The sequence below is a fragment of the Schistocerca gregaria genome, chromosome 3, assembly GCF_023897955.1.
Source record: "Schistocerca gregaria isolate iqSchGreg1 chromosome 3, iqSchGreg1.2, whole genome shotgun sequence".
Classification (NCBI taxonomy): Eukaryota; Metazoa; Arthropoda; class Insecta; order Orthoptera; family Acrididae; genus Schistocerca; species Schistocerca gregaria.
In genome coordinates this window covers 845,611,659-845,627,514 of record NC_064922.1, presented here as the reverse complement: position 1 = coordinate 845,627,514, position 15,856 = coordinate 845,611,659, and the positions used below count along the sequence as shown (strand labels likewise).

At 42.3% G+C, this 15,856-nt stretch overlaps 1 protein-coding gene across 1 annotated transcript in view; it reads right to left on the bottom strand.

Moving 5' to 3' along the window:
* The window catches only part of LOC126354748 (putative sodium-coupled neutral amino acid transporter 10), a 96,297-nt gene that overhangs the window by 53,192 nt on the left and 27,249 nt on the right, over positions 1–15,856 (bottom strand). Inside the window, exons 6-8 of the mRNA XM_050004626.1 lie at positions 12,445–12,593; positions 11,592–11,728; positions 10,416–10,646 (exon numbers count right to left, since the gene is read on the bottom strand). Of these exons, the coding sequence (XP_049860583.1) occupies positions 10,416–10,646; positions 11,592–11,728; positions 12,445–12,593 (517 nt within the window). The remainder of the gene's footprint in view (positions 1–10,415; positions 10,647–11,591; positions 11,729–12,444; positions 12,594–15,856) is intronic.

The following is a 15,856-nucleotide window of genomic DNA, read 5'->3' as shown; positions in this document are numbered from 1 at the left end:
GCCTTGTGATCAAAAAACATTGTGTTTCATGAAAGGTAGATTCGTAAAATTCTGTCAATATATTTGAAACAAAACATTTTCTTGGAATACTAGTACTGTGTTATTTCAGGCTTAGTTTTCTATTATGGCAGTATGCCATACATGCCACAAGATGAAAATGTGCACTTGAAATTCTACCAACAGTTGAAACATGCCAGTAGGTGGAATGAAACACTTCGTTTCAAATAAATTGACAGCCTGTGAAGAAAAGATTAATAAAAGCCACGTTTCTTCAGCAAGCCAATAAATCTAACTGCATTGTTCTGCATGATGATTAGCTTGATGCCAAAAATTTGGAAATAAAATAAAATCTTAAGGCTGAAACTAACAACATATTTTAGTCCTCTGTGGTTAACAGCCACATTTCAAGTAGCCAGAAATGGGAGAAGGCACTGCTCACACATGACTTCAGCTCTATGCATTCTGTGAGCCCGTTGACAACTGATCAAACGAAACTGATGTAAACAGCTGTGACATCACGCTCATCGAAAGCAGTTTGTTGTTACGAAGCACTGCATAGTTTTCGTCCTAAAGCCTCCGACACATTTTGCTGTAGGCAGATGCTTGAGTGTGCACTGTGTTTTGTTGTTGTAAATGACACACTTTCTTGCAATTTAAGTTTTATTTTGGTGGTTTTCTCTTGTTTATGTTTTATTGTGACAATATTATTCTGCAGTAGTGGGCTTGTATAAAATTGTTTGTTAAAGTATCAGTTTTTATCAGTCACCATTAAAAAAATTTAACTGAAAACTGAAACAATGAAAAATTCTCCTGGATGAAAAATTTCTCAGGCTTTCTCCCGGATTTGCCGGGGCATACACACCTGTCAATCTAGTCACAATTTTCACTTGATACACCATATGATTGTATAAGGACTGTTCAAAAAGAAACAAAACAGAGGCATAATTACAGATACCAGTACCTGTATGTTAGAAGTATTGACACTGGCTGTTGAGACAATTGTCCCACTGTGACGCAAGGTGGTGAATGGCTGTCTCATAAAATTCCCAGGGCTGCGATGTTAACCAGTTCTGCACGTACAGCTGGATGTAGTCGTCCGAGGTGAATCATTTACCCCTCAAAACCTTTTTAAGGGAACAAAAAATGAGGTAATCACAGGGAGAAGTCCGGACTGTACAGAGGGTAGCTGAGAACCTCCCATTTGAATCTCTGCAGGAGTGCCGCGACTGTGTTAGCCATATGAGACTTTGCATTGTCATGGAGCAGAATGACCCCACAGGTGGGATTTCCCAGTCATTTTGATTTGATCACTTGGCGAAGGGTGGTCAAGGTTTGCAAGTAATGCTGGGCATTCACTGTTTTGTGCTGCAGTAAGAGAATCACAAGGGGGCCAACTTGGTCAAAGAAGAACATCAGCATAGCCTTTGCCGCATTCGTGTGGATGGCCTTGGCTTTTGTTGGTGGTGGTGATCCTGGATGCTTCCACTGGAGACTTTGTCGTTTTGATTCTGGTTCGAAGTGATGACACCATGACTCATCTCCAGCCAGCCCTTCTCGAGCATGAGCAAGAAAGTGGGCCGTTCAACATGCTTCCTGGTGTGGTTGAAGATTGTGGGACACCCATTGGGCACACACTTTGCACATGTGCAATCGTTCGTTCATGATGGTGTGAACACTTCCGATTCTCAATCCAACCACAGCGGCTATGGTTTTCACTGTCAATCGACAGTCCTGGGTAATGAGTGCATCCACCAGGTGGACGATGTCATCGGTAATGCAGTGTGGTGCTCCAGATCGTGCATAATTGACTAACGACACCCATTCTTCCCTGAAGCACTTGTGCCACGCCTTGACCCTTGCAAGGGACATGCGGTGTTCACTGTACACTTGTAACATTTGTCGATGAATGTCTGTTCTTCCTACTCCTTCTGCCGTCAGAAAACGAACAACACCTCTTTGCTCTTCTGTTGATGCCTCCGTGCCACTGTCCGCAACGCAACTAGCAGCATTAGACGATTGATGCACGCTGCTGCTAGCTCTGCATAGTCACGTGACATGCAAGCGTGCCATCTGGTGACGAGCTGTGAGCTTCCACACTCTAGTCGGAACCACACCTCATTACACAAGCCACGATATTACCCTCCTGTCATCGGTTTGCACATTCCAGAGTCCAGTTCATTTCTTTTTGAATGCCCCTTACACTTTTAACAATAAGCATAGGTGTGGTACTGAGTCAAATGCTTTACAAAAATAAATAACTACTGCATCTATATGACTGCCTCAATCCAAAACTTTCAGTACGTAATGTGAGGAAAGTGTGAGCTGGGTTTTACACATAGATGTTTTTGGAATTCTTGTTAGTTGTCATGGAAAAGATCATTCTGTTTGAGATGCCTCATCATGTTTGAGCTCAGAATTTTTTCTTAGATTCTACAACAAATCAATGTCAAGGATACAGGACTGTAGTTTTGTGGCTCATTTCTGCTACTCTTCTTGCAAACAAGTGTGATCTGTGCTTTTTTTCTAACTACTGGACAAGGTTTCTTGTTTGAGGGATCTATGACAGATTATAGCTTGAATAGGGACTAACACAGCCACAAATTCAGTGTAGAATATGACAGGGATTCCATTACAGGGTGTATACGACCCGGGACAACCAGGAAATCTGGAAAAACCCTGGGAATTTTTTCATCCGGGAAAAACCCGGGAATTTTTCCATTGTTTTAGCTTTAAGTTAAATTTTTGTAATTTTGACTGGTAAGAATCGATTCTATGGCAAAGAATGTTACTGTATCCTGCTAGTGGAGAATGATACTGCAGCAATAAAATATAAACGAGGGAAAAAAATCTTTATTAGCAAAGGAAATGTGCCATTACCGTGCACGCACAAGTGTCTGCAAATAGCAAAAATATGTCAAAGGCTGTTGGGCGAAGACAATAAATTGCTTGCTATGAGCGTGACATCACAACTGTTCACATTAGGTTCATTTGACCAGTTGCCAGTGGGCTCATGCGAATGCGCAGTTGACTCGCATATGAGCAGTACCTTCTCCTGCTTCCTGCTAGATGAAATGTGGCTGTTAGCTTTATCGGCAGTAGCAGCAAGCAGCCATATGCAAATGGGAAAAAATTTTCTCGCCCGCTCTAACTGCCAAATTCGCGCATGCACAGAGTTTTCTCAGTTGTATTGAGGAGGGGTTGGTCTCCACGTAACCCATGTTTGCGTTATCTTCTGCTATGTATGGCATTATGCCACAATAAAGAACCAAAAATGAGATCATACAGTACTAGTACTCCAAGAAAATTTGCATCCCAAAAACCACACTGAAAAGCTTAATATCAGATGGGACCTACTTCACTGTGAATCTGGAAAAAACCAATGTGCACTTCAAGCTGAATTATGAATTTTAGTATGGTTTACAAAATTCCAATGCTCTGGGGAGTATCCTCTGAGGCCCTGTTTCTTTTATGGAGTAATGTAAGCTCTCTTAGTGCTTTATACGTATGAAAATGAGGGTTTCCTACACCACTGCAGCTGCACACGCGCAATAATGCCCATTTTCTGGCGCTTTATGGCAACAACTAAATCAAACCTATTTCTAACCATCTCCGAACAGTATTGCAAACGATGGTTCGAAAAGCATTACTTTCAAAATGAATCTTTTCATGAAAGATGAATTATGTTACGTGTGAGAAAGTAGGCTGAATTTCTAAATCACAGAGCGTTTAAAACTGAACACTTTGAAGACCAGCTACTTACAAGAATTTTGAGCCCAGAAGACCAGACACAAAAAAGATCAATATTACATGAGAAAGCTTAGCTTCTGTTGCAGCTTGTTAATCATATGTGAAAGCCTAGCTTTTCTTGTAGCTATACTACGTATATTAATGTAAACGCTATTTGCTGGCTATAACACATGTCCTATGCTCTGAATATCTGCTGTCATAGGCTGGCGAGATCACATGGCATGAGATACGATTGAATTACAAAAGGACATCGCAATCACGGTTTCAACGCTCCGGAAACTAACCCGCTGTATTTGGTGCAATTCGAATTTATACTTTCGTAATACGAAAATATGCAGCATATATGTTGCTGCAAATCAAAGGTCTTTCCAAAACTTCTCTCCCGTCTTCCCCCCCCCCCCCCCCCTTCCCTCCGGGAAGTTGTACGCAAGTGTACAAAACGTTAGCCATTCAAGGGATTGATAAGTTTTACAGTTCAGAGGGAAAATCTACGGAAAACCTATTGTCACTTAGCACAGAAAAAGTGTATTCTCACCCAGGAAAAGGCATATTTTTTAAATGGAATATCTGGGAAAAATCTGGGAATTTTTTTTCCTTGTCCCCATACACACCCTGCATTGGGTCCTGGAGCTTCAACTACACTAACTCTTATTTCACTCATGTTTCCAGTGCTACAAGGATTAAATTAGGACAGTTCTCCACAATTTTCCCTAGAAGGGATAATTTGAAAAGAGATTTAAGTATTTCAGCTTTTGCTTTGCTACCCTCAATTTCAGTTCCTGTCTCATTTCCTAGGGACAAGACACTTAACTTTGGCGCCACTAACAGTTTTTACGGATTGACTGCCCACCGATAATAAAACTGCAATTTCCACAATTGATTGCTGGATAATTTAAGTCTCCACCAATGAGTACAGTATGATTGGGAAACTTACAAGCAGTGAACTGAGGTTTTCTTTTTGGTCACATCAGGAGAAGAGTCTGATGGGCGATAGAAGGCTCCAGTTATCATTTTACGTCACACCTGATACCGGGTGTTACCCAAACAATCTCACGTGCAGCCTCAATTTCTTTCTCATTGGATTTGGCTGTCTTGTCTACTGAAACATTTCCATTTCCCATTAGCATACCCTTTCAATATAGTTAAATTTTCCCCAAAAGTCTCACTGCTATAAATTGCAGGTTTCAACAAGCTTCCTGTGCTTCAGGTTATGTGAGCTTCACTGCATTTCTGGAGCATTTTGAACTCTGGTACTTCATTGCGAATGCTGTGGCAGTTAACCATTAAGAGTTTAATACTCTCACATCTTGGAAGCATTTCTTTCTATTTTACACTGACACTTCTGTGTTTCCTACAGCTATTGTTATCTAGATTGGATGCAGAGTCCCCTAATCTAAAAAAATCCTTGTATGCTCCTCACACACAGTCAGTTACCTAAGTAGCAGCCTCCGATGTGTACTGCACACCTGACTCATTTGTGGTGACCCTACCATTCTCAACCCTACAGTGCAACTCCAGGAAGTCACAGCCTAGACTGGCACAGAACCTTCGCAGTCTCTGGTTCAGCCCTTTCCCTCGACTCAGAAACAAGAAGCTATGATAAGTTCTGGGTGTAATGCTGCGAACTGTGAGCTTCATTAAATCTCTATGCAGAAAGTTGGACTTCTCAACCTTCTCTGCCAGATGCTGGAATGACCCAAGAATGACCTCTGAGGCCAGATGACAGGCATCATTTGTTCCAATGTGTGCCACAATCTGCAGCTGGTTGCACCCTGTTCCCTCAATGGCTGCCAGAACAGCCTTTTCAACATGTTGAATGAAGCCCCCAGATATACACACTGAATGCACTTAAGTTTCCTTTTCCGTCTCTTGCTGCCATTTCCATAAGGGATACCATTGTTTGTCTGAACTGCCAATGATTAACAGATCCTTACCCTTTTGCATTTGTCTCCTCTTAACATCAGACAGAACAGGTGAAGTGAGTCCCACTGTCTCAGTTTCACTTAAAGAGAGCACCTCAAAATTGATTAAGGGGATCGGAATAATACCCCAAATCCTTCCTACTTCCAATCCACCCTGTACAGGACACCTAAGCCTAGCACTGAAACCTACCACTACTCACAGTCAAGTGGATGAATAATGACAGATTCTATACTTCCTGCGGCAGAGACAGGTTCCACAGAAGAGGATAGTACTCAAGGTACCTTTGGTACTGATATCACAGGTACAGGGTACTCAAGGTGATTTCCAGCTATTTACAAATGTCAACCAACTCATCCCATGTTCAAGAACAGCATTCACTGTGAGGCTGCATTTTGGCTCATGCAATGTACACACATCAGAAAAAGTTTTGCATCACCTCAGTTCTGAGAGTTCTGGAAGCTGTACAGAAAATTGGAAAAAGAGATCAACATAAACACAATTTCTGCCCTTTTTATTGCTCATGAAAACTGTACATTGCATGTTGTACAGTCATACACCGAGACCTTCAGAGGTGGTAGTCCAGATTGCTGTACACACCAATACCTCTAATACCAAGTAGCACGTCCTCTAGCACTGATGCCTGCCTGTTTTCGTCGTGGCATATTATCCACAAGTTCATCAAGGCAGTGTCGGTCCAGATTGTCCCACTCACCAATGGCGATTCGGCGTAGATCCCTCAGAGGAGTAAGTGGGTCACATTGTCCATAAACAGCCCTTTTCAATCTATCCCAGCCATGTTTGATAGAGTTCATGTCTGGAGAACATGCTGGCCACTCTAGTCGAGCGATGTTGTTATCCTGAAGGAAGTCATTCACAAGAAGTGCACGATGGGGGTGCGAACTGTCATCCATGGAGACAAATGCCTCACCAATATGCTGCCGATATAGCTGCACTATCGGCCGGAGGATGGCATTAATGTATTGTACAGCCATTACAGCACCTTCCAGGACCACAGCGACGTACGTCAGCCCCACATAATGCAACCCCAAAACAGCAGGGAACCTCCACCTTCCTGCACTCGCTGGACAATGTGTCTTCAGCATTCAGCCTGACTGGGTTGCCTCCAAACACATCTCCGATGATTGTCTGGTTGAAGGCATGTGCGACACTCATCAGTGATGAGAACGTGATCCCAATCCTGAGTGGTCCATTTGGCATGTTGGTGGGCCCATCTGTACCGCACTGCATGGTATCATGGTTTCAAAGACTGACCTCGCCATGGATGTCAGGAGTGAAGTTGCACACATTGCAGCCCATTGCGCACAGTATGAGTCGCAACAAAAGTTCCTGTGACTGCACAAAAAGAATTATTCAACATGGTGGTGTTGCTCTCAGAGTTCCTCTGAGGGATAATCTGTAGGTAGTGGTCATCCAGTGTAGTAGTAGCCCTTGGGCAGCCTGAGCGAGGTATGTTATCAACAGTTCCTGCCTCTCTGTATCTCCTTCGTGTCCGAACAACATCTCTTTGGTTCACTCCGAGACACCTGGACACTTCTCTTGTTGAGAGCCCTTCCTGGCACAAAGTAACAATTCGGATGCAATTGAACTGCAGTATTGACCATCTAGACATGGTTGAACTGCAGACATCACGAGCCGTGTACCTCCTTCCTGGTGGAATGACTGCAACTGCTAGCCTGTCAGATCCCCTCCATCTACCATATTTACTCGAATCTAAACCGCACTCGAATCTAAGCCGCACCTAAAAAATGAGACTCGAAATCAAGGAAAAAAAAATTTCCCGAATCTAAGCCGCACCTGAAATTTGAGACTCAAAATTCAAGGGGAGAGAAAAGTTTTAGGCCGCACCTCCAAATCAACACAAAGTTGGTCCATTGTAATATGAGACACAATTTAGGTCGAATGAATGACGATACAGCTACTGCAGTAGTTTGGTTCAAGTCGTAAGCTTAGCAGTTAAGCTTTACCAGGTAGCCATTGCTATGCGTCAGGTGCTCCGTCTGTATTTATACGGGTACCCTTCCTTTTTCATGTTCTTCATCTGGTTTGAATTGATTGCTTATTTTTCTTTGATCTGATAAGTGCTGTTCTCTTTGTTATAGGTGTTTACGTCACTCTAAGCTGAAAATGCATTACTGTACTGTGTCATGCATTGTTTGTCGCATTCTGATAATTAGTGTTTACGGCCTGTTGCCGCTCACGGTATGGCTTGGTTTTGTGCATGCTACCACCACTTACAATTGAAAAGAGAGAGAGAGAGAGAGAGAGAGAGAGAGAGAGAGAGAGAGAGAGAGAGAGAGAGAGAGAGAGAGAGAGAATCATCTCACTAACGAAACAATGGCAAGAGACTGCTATTTGTTGTTACCTACACAGTTGCCAAAGTACTGCTGCTTTCTTTGATAATGATCACAAGAACCAAATAATAGACTGTGTATGATAGATGATGTTCTGAACGAGAGTTTAGCAAAAAATTTTCTCCGTTTGAAAATCTTTGCACACGCCTCTTTAGTACATTACATTCTGCACAGAATTAGAGTCATCTTAGATTTAAAAATTTAGTCAATTGCCATGCTTCATTTCTGACTGTATCACTATTAGGCATAAGAATATAAACATGACATGATGTGTATATTCTTCTGCGTTTGCTGTTGTCTCACCCAAGTTTCGTAGTTTACTGGGCAGACAGGATTTAAATGAGATAACAGCAAAAACGAAAGAATACATACCAAAATGTTTATATTCGTATTATTCTTATGGTGAAGAGAATACTGCATGTGATTTACAATTCATAAAAGTTCCCATTAGCAACCATTTCTTCTCACAGGTAGGAAAAAATTCAGAACGTAGAGTTGGCCATATTGACAAACATCCCAAACAGTCTTGCCAGTCAGATTTTCGTAGTACATTGAAATGCTGCTACATTCGAAGAGGAACAATATGGAATTTGTATTTACTTCATTGGATAATGTATGAAAATGCAGTGGTTGAAACTCGGGGCGGGACGCAGAGGTTTTGGCGCCAGTATTTCTTTGTGCCTGCAAAGAATGCCTGTGTAGCGCTACGTATATTCGACGGCAGAAGTTAGTTGTGGCGGCACTTACCAACATTTTTCAGAACACTTACTTTGCACTCAATTCTAAGCCGCAGGCGGTTTTTTGGATTACAAAAACCGGAAAAAAAAGTGTGGCTTAGATTCAAGTAATATGGTAATAGGTACTGCTCATGCATGGTTGTCTACATCTTAGGGCAGGTTTAGTGACATCTCTGAAAAGTCAAAGGGACTGTGTCTGATACAATATCCACAGTCAACGTCTATCTTCCAGAGTTCTGGGAACCGTGGTGATGCAAAACTTTTTTTGATGTATGTGTTGCAGGTCAATGAACAAATAACTTTGAACTAAGCCTACTGATTACCTTTTAATCTGATCAGCTAAAAAATTACTAATTACTTGTAAGAATAGAACCAAATACACAAAACATCTGGCAACTCAACAGAAAAACCTGTGGTACAAATTACTAGTTAAGTCAGTCAATCATGATAAATGATATATCTAAAAAAAGATTAATCATAAACATTAAAGAGCAACACAGACAAAGAAAAGAAAAAAAAATAACATGAAAAAATCAATGTGTGCCCCTAGGGAAATGGACTCACAATTAGAGAATTAAATTTTTACATCTGTACCACTGATCAGTCTAAATGTGGTTTCCATACAGATTTTCACAACTGTATATAGAAATATTTCCTATTCACAAAGTTACACACACAAGCACAATATCTCCTCTTGCCATACAACTAATTACTACAGATTAATCCACTCGTACATGCAACATAGGATTGAGTTTTGGAGTGGGACATCTGCAGTTTAGGCTGATACAGTATACGGGCTCCAGAAGACGGAAGTTAAGAGTAATTGCCACTGTATGTGAATATCAATTCTGTAGGGGCTATTTTACTGGCTATAATTCAATAACTGTGAACACTGTGCATGTTTGTAAAATAATTATGACCATAAAAGAGAACATAGCATAATGCACCATATAGCGGAGAAAGTGAGTTGCAGATATGCATAACAAAAAGACGGTCACAAATAAACCTTTCAGCCAGTAATGCCTTCGTCTAAAACACACACACACACACACACACACACACACACACACGCACACACGCACACACGCACACACGCACACACGCACACACGCACACGCGCACACGCACACACGCACACACGCACACACGCACACACGCACACGCACACACGCACACACGCACACACACGCGCGCGCGCGACTGCCACACTGTGGCAGTGTGTTGTGCCTATCTGCGACTCAGCATCTCCGCTAGATCGTGAGTGGCAACTTTCCTTTTCATAATATTCTTTCAAAATAACATAATAGACATATTCATCACTACAAGACATAAAGCAGTCATGACTATCACATGAGGAAAAAAAAAGAAAGAAGAAACATTTTAGTGGAAGAAAGTTACTACGGGTTTCCAAATACTGTAAAGTGCTATATGGAAATATTTTTTTGGTTTTCATGAGCAAACATTTTAACATCTGAGTCATTCAGGCATGGCTCACAACCCACCCTTACAGCCTCACTTCTGCCATTATTATTATTATTATTATTATTATTATTATTATTATTATTCTGCAGACAAGTGGTAATATGAAGTAACAGCATTTTGTGTGCATAATCAAATTTCGTTGGTATTAACATACCTGTGCTGCAAGTCTTTCACTGGAAGCCTTTGGTGAAACTCTGATGAAGGCAGCAGCAGGAAAGATCACGCAGATGAGAACACCTATTGTTGATCCAACAATGCCCAACACAAGCTCTATGTTAGGGATAAGAAGTCCAACACCAAGTGACGCACCGACTAGAAAAATTGTGATCCATTTGAATCGATTTTCTGGAATATGACTGCTAGCACCCTCATGGTATACTATGGCCTACAAAATAGAGAAATTACAGGAGTATTACACAATATGAAAGAACATTATTAAGTGAAAATAACATTACTTTGTTTCCTCCACACTCAAAATAGCCAATATCAACAATTAATATTGATGTAACCTGCTACTATAAACTTGCCCCATTGTTTCCATAACTTTCATAATACTATAAACAACACATACAAGAAAAGAAGAGGAATGAACAAATGTCTTGAGAAACATGAGAATTTTTTTTTTTTTAAAGAAATGTTGTATACCTGTGGTGAGCTGCAAACAAATATACGAATTTCAAAGGGAGGAATGTTAAAGAGCTCACCCACCTATTGATATCATGGCTTTTACAGGTGACAGCACTAGAAAAGTGGAATAAAGATAGGAATGGAAATCAGCTATAAATCATTTAAGGGAACCAATCCCACATTCCTATGAGGTGATTAAGAGAAATCATTAAAAACATAAATCTGAATGCCTTGTGCAAATATTAAAAATTTCCTTCAACATGTATCAATAATTTAGATCCTAATCAAAGACAATGTTTGGCACATTTTAAAGTGTAATTACAGTCAGTAGAAAAAGCTGGCTATTTTTTAGATAATATATTCTACACCATACCTCCTAACAGATAAATACATATGCAAACTATCAATTCCTGTATATGATGTAAGATGTAGCTACAAAATGGTGGTATACATTACACAGGAGGTTTCTCAAAACAATTCAATATTTAGACTTTAAAAAAAGGAATACAGGGTGGTGAGAGGAGGAGAGGGAGGAAAAGGAAGGGGGGAGGGAGAGAGGGAGGGAGGGAAGAAGGAAGAAAGAGGGGTAGTGGGGAAGGCTATACAGTTATCACATACTGCAGATTACGAGAAGCTACTGCAATGTTACTGCACAGTATTGAAAAACATCTGATTTTCATTAATTGATTATACAAATACTAACCCTGCGAAACAGTAAAGAGTAGAGGCTGGCACGGCAAGGGAAGATGACAAGTGGGAAGCTTACAGCCACAGACAGGACAAATCCCAATTTGAAAATCTCACTTGAAGTTGTAGGTGCAAAACTCATAAGTATGTTGCCTGTAAGAAAAGGGTAAAAAAATTCTTAAATGTACATATGTTATGAAAAATAACATTAAAGCTAGGACCTTCATTCAGTTAAAATGCGCATTTTAAAAAGTTTTAAGGTTTTGAAATTAAGTGCACAGAATTCCTTTGTAAACAGTCTGTTGGTTCTAAATATTTATAATATGGATAGAGAAAAACCTATTCACGAACTGATAGCAGATTAAAACATGTAGAAAGGCATAAAAGTGTTAGCTTTTGGGATCAGCAGCTCCTTTATCTGGCCAAAGAGACGAAAATGGTTAGAAGAAAAGAGACTGGTAAGGCTTAAGTATATAGCAAAAGTTATAACAAAAAAAGTTGCCAAGAGCTGGTAGGTCAAGTTAAACTTAATGGACAAGCTGAAAGGGAACAATAAATAAATGTTTCTCTCCTATCCTCTGTGGTAATCCTCCTTTGACCCGGGGTCACACGTAACTTAATCCTGTGACATTTCTTATATCCTTAAGCCTCACCAGTCTTTCTTCCTCAAACTCCTTCTTCTTTAATGGTAAAATAATAATTTCCCGATTCCAAAAGATAGCAATTTTATGCTTTTCTGTAAGTTTCCAACAGCTGCCACTTGGTGAGTAGCTTACTCTCTTTCCACATCATAAACATTCACAATGACTTTAAGACTCAGTGGAACCACAAATTTACAAATGTTCAAAAAAATAATCTCACAAACTCACCTGTAAAATTCTGGGTACAAAATGCAACATATCCAAAGAAGCCAACACAAATGTAGACTCCAGTGCACATATTGATGGCAGCCTTTATAACATCATTCATGCGGTCCAATGAAGCATTATAAAGAGATTCATAAATTTCAAATAGTTGCCTGCAAGTGAAAGGCAAATATTTCTTTACTGAGTAGTTGAGCGATGTATAACAAAAGAAATAAACAACTCTGAGGTAAACTTAAGTTATTTTGCAGAAACCATGTGAATATGTTATTTAAGGCTCTTAAAATGTTTCAGCTATGTTACATAGGGGAATTAAGCATACTTAGTGATACTTTGAAACACTACAAGTGCATCCTATATACTGCCTCCACATCAGCATTATGATACAAATGCTGCCTTGTCTGCTATATTTATTGTTGTTTTTCTTATTTAATCAATACTTGACTGCATGAAAGAGGACAACTTAGAAAGAAATACATATAACATTAAAAAAAAAAAAAAAAAAAACTTCCCAAAACTATGCTACAACAATGAAAGACTGGACTTAAAATCAGGAACATGAAGTAGCTTTTATTTCATAGTAAGAACTTGTTTAAAAGTCAGATAAAGGTATGAAGCAAGAGTAATTAAAGTAGTTAGAAAGTAATTATTAAAAATTAGTTGACTAACCAGACAGGAATACAAATAAAGGAAGGAGTAATGGTAACCATTCATCATATGGTTGAGGCAACGAGCTGTCGACACGCCCATAACCAAGATTTAAATTGTTGGTTGGTTGGATGGTTTGTGGGATTAAAGGGACCAGATTACTATGGTCATCGGTCCCTTGTTCCATAAAAACTAAAACCACGCGAAGAGAATAAAAAACGAACAACAGGAAAGACAGCAGACAAAACAGGACATGAAATACTCTGACAGAGACCAGACAAAACAAATTAAAACACACAGTATGACGGTGGTTGGCCGACCGAAGAGAAAAAGAGGAAAAGCCAACCACCAAGAACACTTTAAAAACTCAGTTTAAAATCAGAGGCTAAAAGCCAGAATCAACACTTAAAAAAAACCACTCAGATTAAAGGATAAAAACCCCCTGCACGACTAAAACACAAAACCAAGTCCACCATGGCAGAGTCATCTGATAAAAGAGCAGAGAGCATGTCAGGCATTGCAAAAGTCTGCCCGAGCATGGTTAAAAGGGCGCACTCCGACAAAATATGGACCACCGTCAAGGACGCCCCACAACGACAAAGAGGGGGATCCTCACGACACAGTAAATAACTGTGCGCGAGTCGAGTGTGGCCAATGTGGAGCCGACAAAGGACGACTGAGTCCCTGCGGTTGGCTCGCATGAATGACCGCCACACAGTCGTCGTGTGATTGACGGCACGGAGTTTGTTAGGGGTGGTCAGACCGTGCCATTCAGCATCCCAAAACAAGAGAACTTTGCGGTGTAAGACTGCCCACAAATCAGCTGCCAGGAGGCCAATCTCCAGAGATGGCGCACTGGTGGCCTCTTTCGCCAGGCGGTCAACAGTTTCATTGCCGGGTATACCAACATGGCCTGGGATCCAAACAAAGACCACAGACCTGCCGCTATGGGCGAGAGTATGCAGGGACTCCTGGATAGCCATCACCAGACGAGAACGAGGGAAACACTGGTCGAGAGCTCGTAAACCGCTCAGGGAATCGCTACAGATAACGAAGGACTCACCTGAGCAGGAGCGGATATACTCTAGGGCACGAAAGATGGCGACCAGCTCAGCAGTGTAAACACTGCAGCCAGCCGGCAACGAACGTTGTTCAGAATGGTCCCCTAGAGTTACTGCATAACCGACGAGACCAGCATCCATTGAACCGTCGGTGTAGACAACGCCAGAGCCCTGATACGTAGCCAGGATGGAATAAAAGCGGCGTCGGAAGACCTCCGGAGGGACTGAGTCCTTCGAGCCATGTGCCAAGTCGAGCCGAAGGCAAGGGCGAGGCACACACCATGGGGGTGTACGCAGAGGGGCCCGGAAAGGAGGTGGAACAGGGAAACACCCAAGCCAGGAAAGAAGCTGTCTGACACATACGGCGATCGGACAACCCAACCGGGGCCGACGTTCTGGCAGATGAACGACTGACTGCGGGAAGAGGACACGATAATTTAGATGCCCGGGCAAGCTAAAAACATGGGCAGCATAAGCAGCCAGTAATTGTTGGGGTCGTAACCGCAGTGGAGGGACACCTGCCTCCACAAGTATGCCGTCCACAGGGCTGGTTCGGAAGGCACCAGTGGCAAGGCGTATCCCACTGTGGAGGATTGGGTCCAGCACCCGCAACGCAGATGGGGATGCTGCGCCATAAGCCAGACTCCCGTAGTCCAGACGGGACTGGATTAACGACTGGTAAAGCCGTAGGAGAGTAGATCGGTCGGCGCCCCACCTGGTGTGGCTCAGGCATCGCATAGCATTTACATGCCGCTAACACGCCTGTTTAAGCTGCCGAATATGAGGCAGCCAAGTCAACCGGGCATCAAAAACCATCCCCAAAAACCTATGTGACTCCACCACTTTAAGAAGCTCGCCGTCAAGATAAAGCCGCGGCTCCGGGTGAACAGTGCGTCGCCGGCAGAAATACATATCGCAGGTCTTGGCTGCGGAAAACTGAAAACCATGCGCTACAGCCCAAGACTGCGCCTTGCGGATTGCGCCCTGTAGCTGACATTCAGCAGCTGCAATGCCAATAGAGCTGTAGTAAAGGCAGAAGTCGTCAGCATACAGGGAAGCGGAGACAGTATTTCCCACGGCCGCAGCGAGCCCGTTAATAGCTATTAAAAACAGACACACACTGAGAACAGAACCCTGTGGCACACCGTTCTCCTGGACTTGGGAGGAACTATATGAGGCCGCGACGTGCACGCGGAAGGTACGATACGACAGAAAATTGCGGATATAGATCGGCAGATGGCCCCGAAGACCCCATCCATGAAGCGTAGAAAGGATGTGATGACGCCATGTCGTATCATACGCCTTCCGCATATCGAAAAAGACAGCAACCAGATGCTGACGGCAGGCAAAGGCAGTACGGATGGCCGACTCCAGGCTCACCAGATTGTCGGCGGCGGAGCGGCCTTTACGGAACCCACCCTGAGATGGAGCCAGAAGGCCTCGAGACTCCAGTACCCAATTCAACTGCCGGCTCACCATCCGTTCAAGCAACTTGCAAAGAACGTTGTTGAGGCTAATGGGACGGTAGCTCTCCACCTCCAAAGGGTTCTTCCCTGGTTTCAGAATGGGGACAACAAGACTTTCCCGCCATTGCGATGGAAACTCACCCTCGACCCAAATGCGGTTGTAAAGATCGAGGAGGTGTCACTGGCAGTCCACTGAAAAGCGTTTCAGCATCTGAGAGTGGATGCTATCTGGCCCAGGAGCAG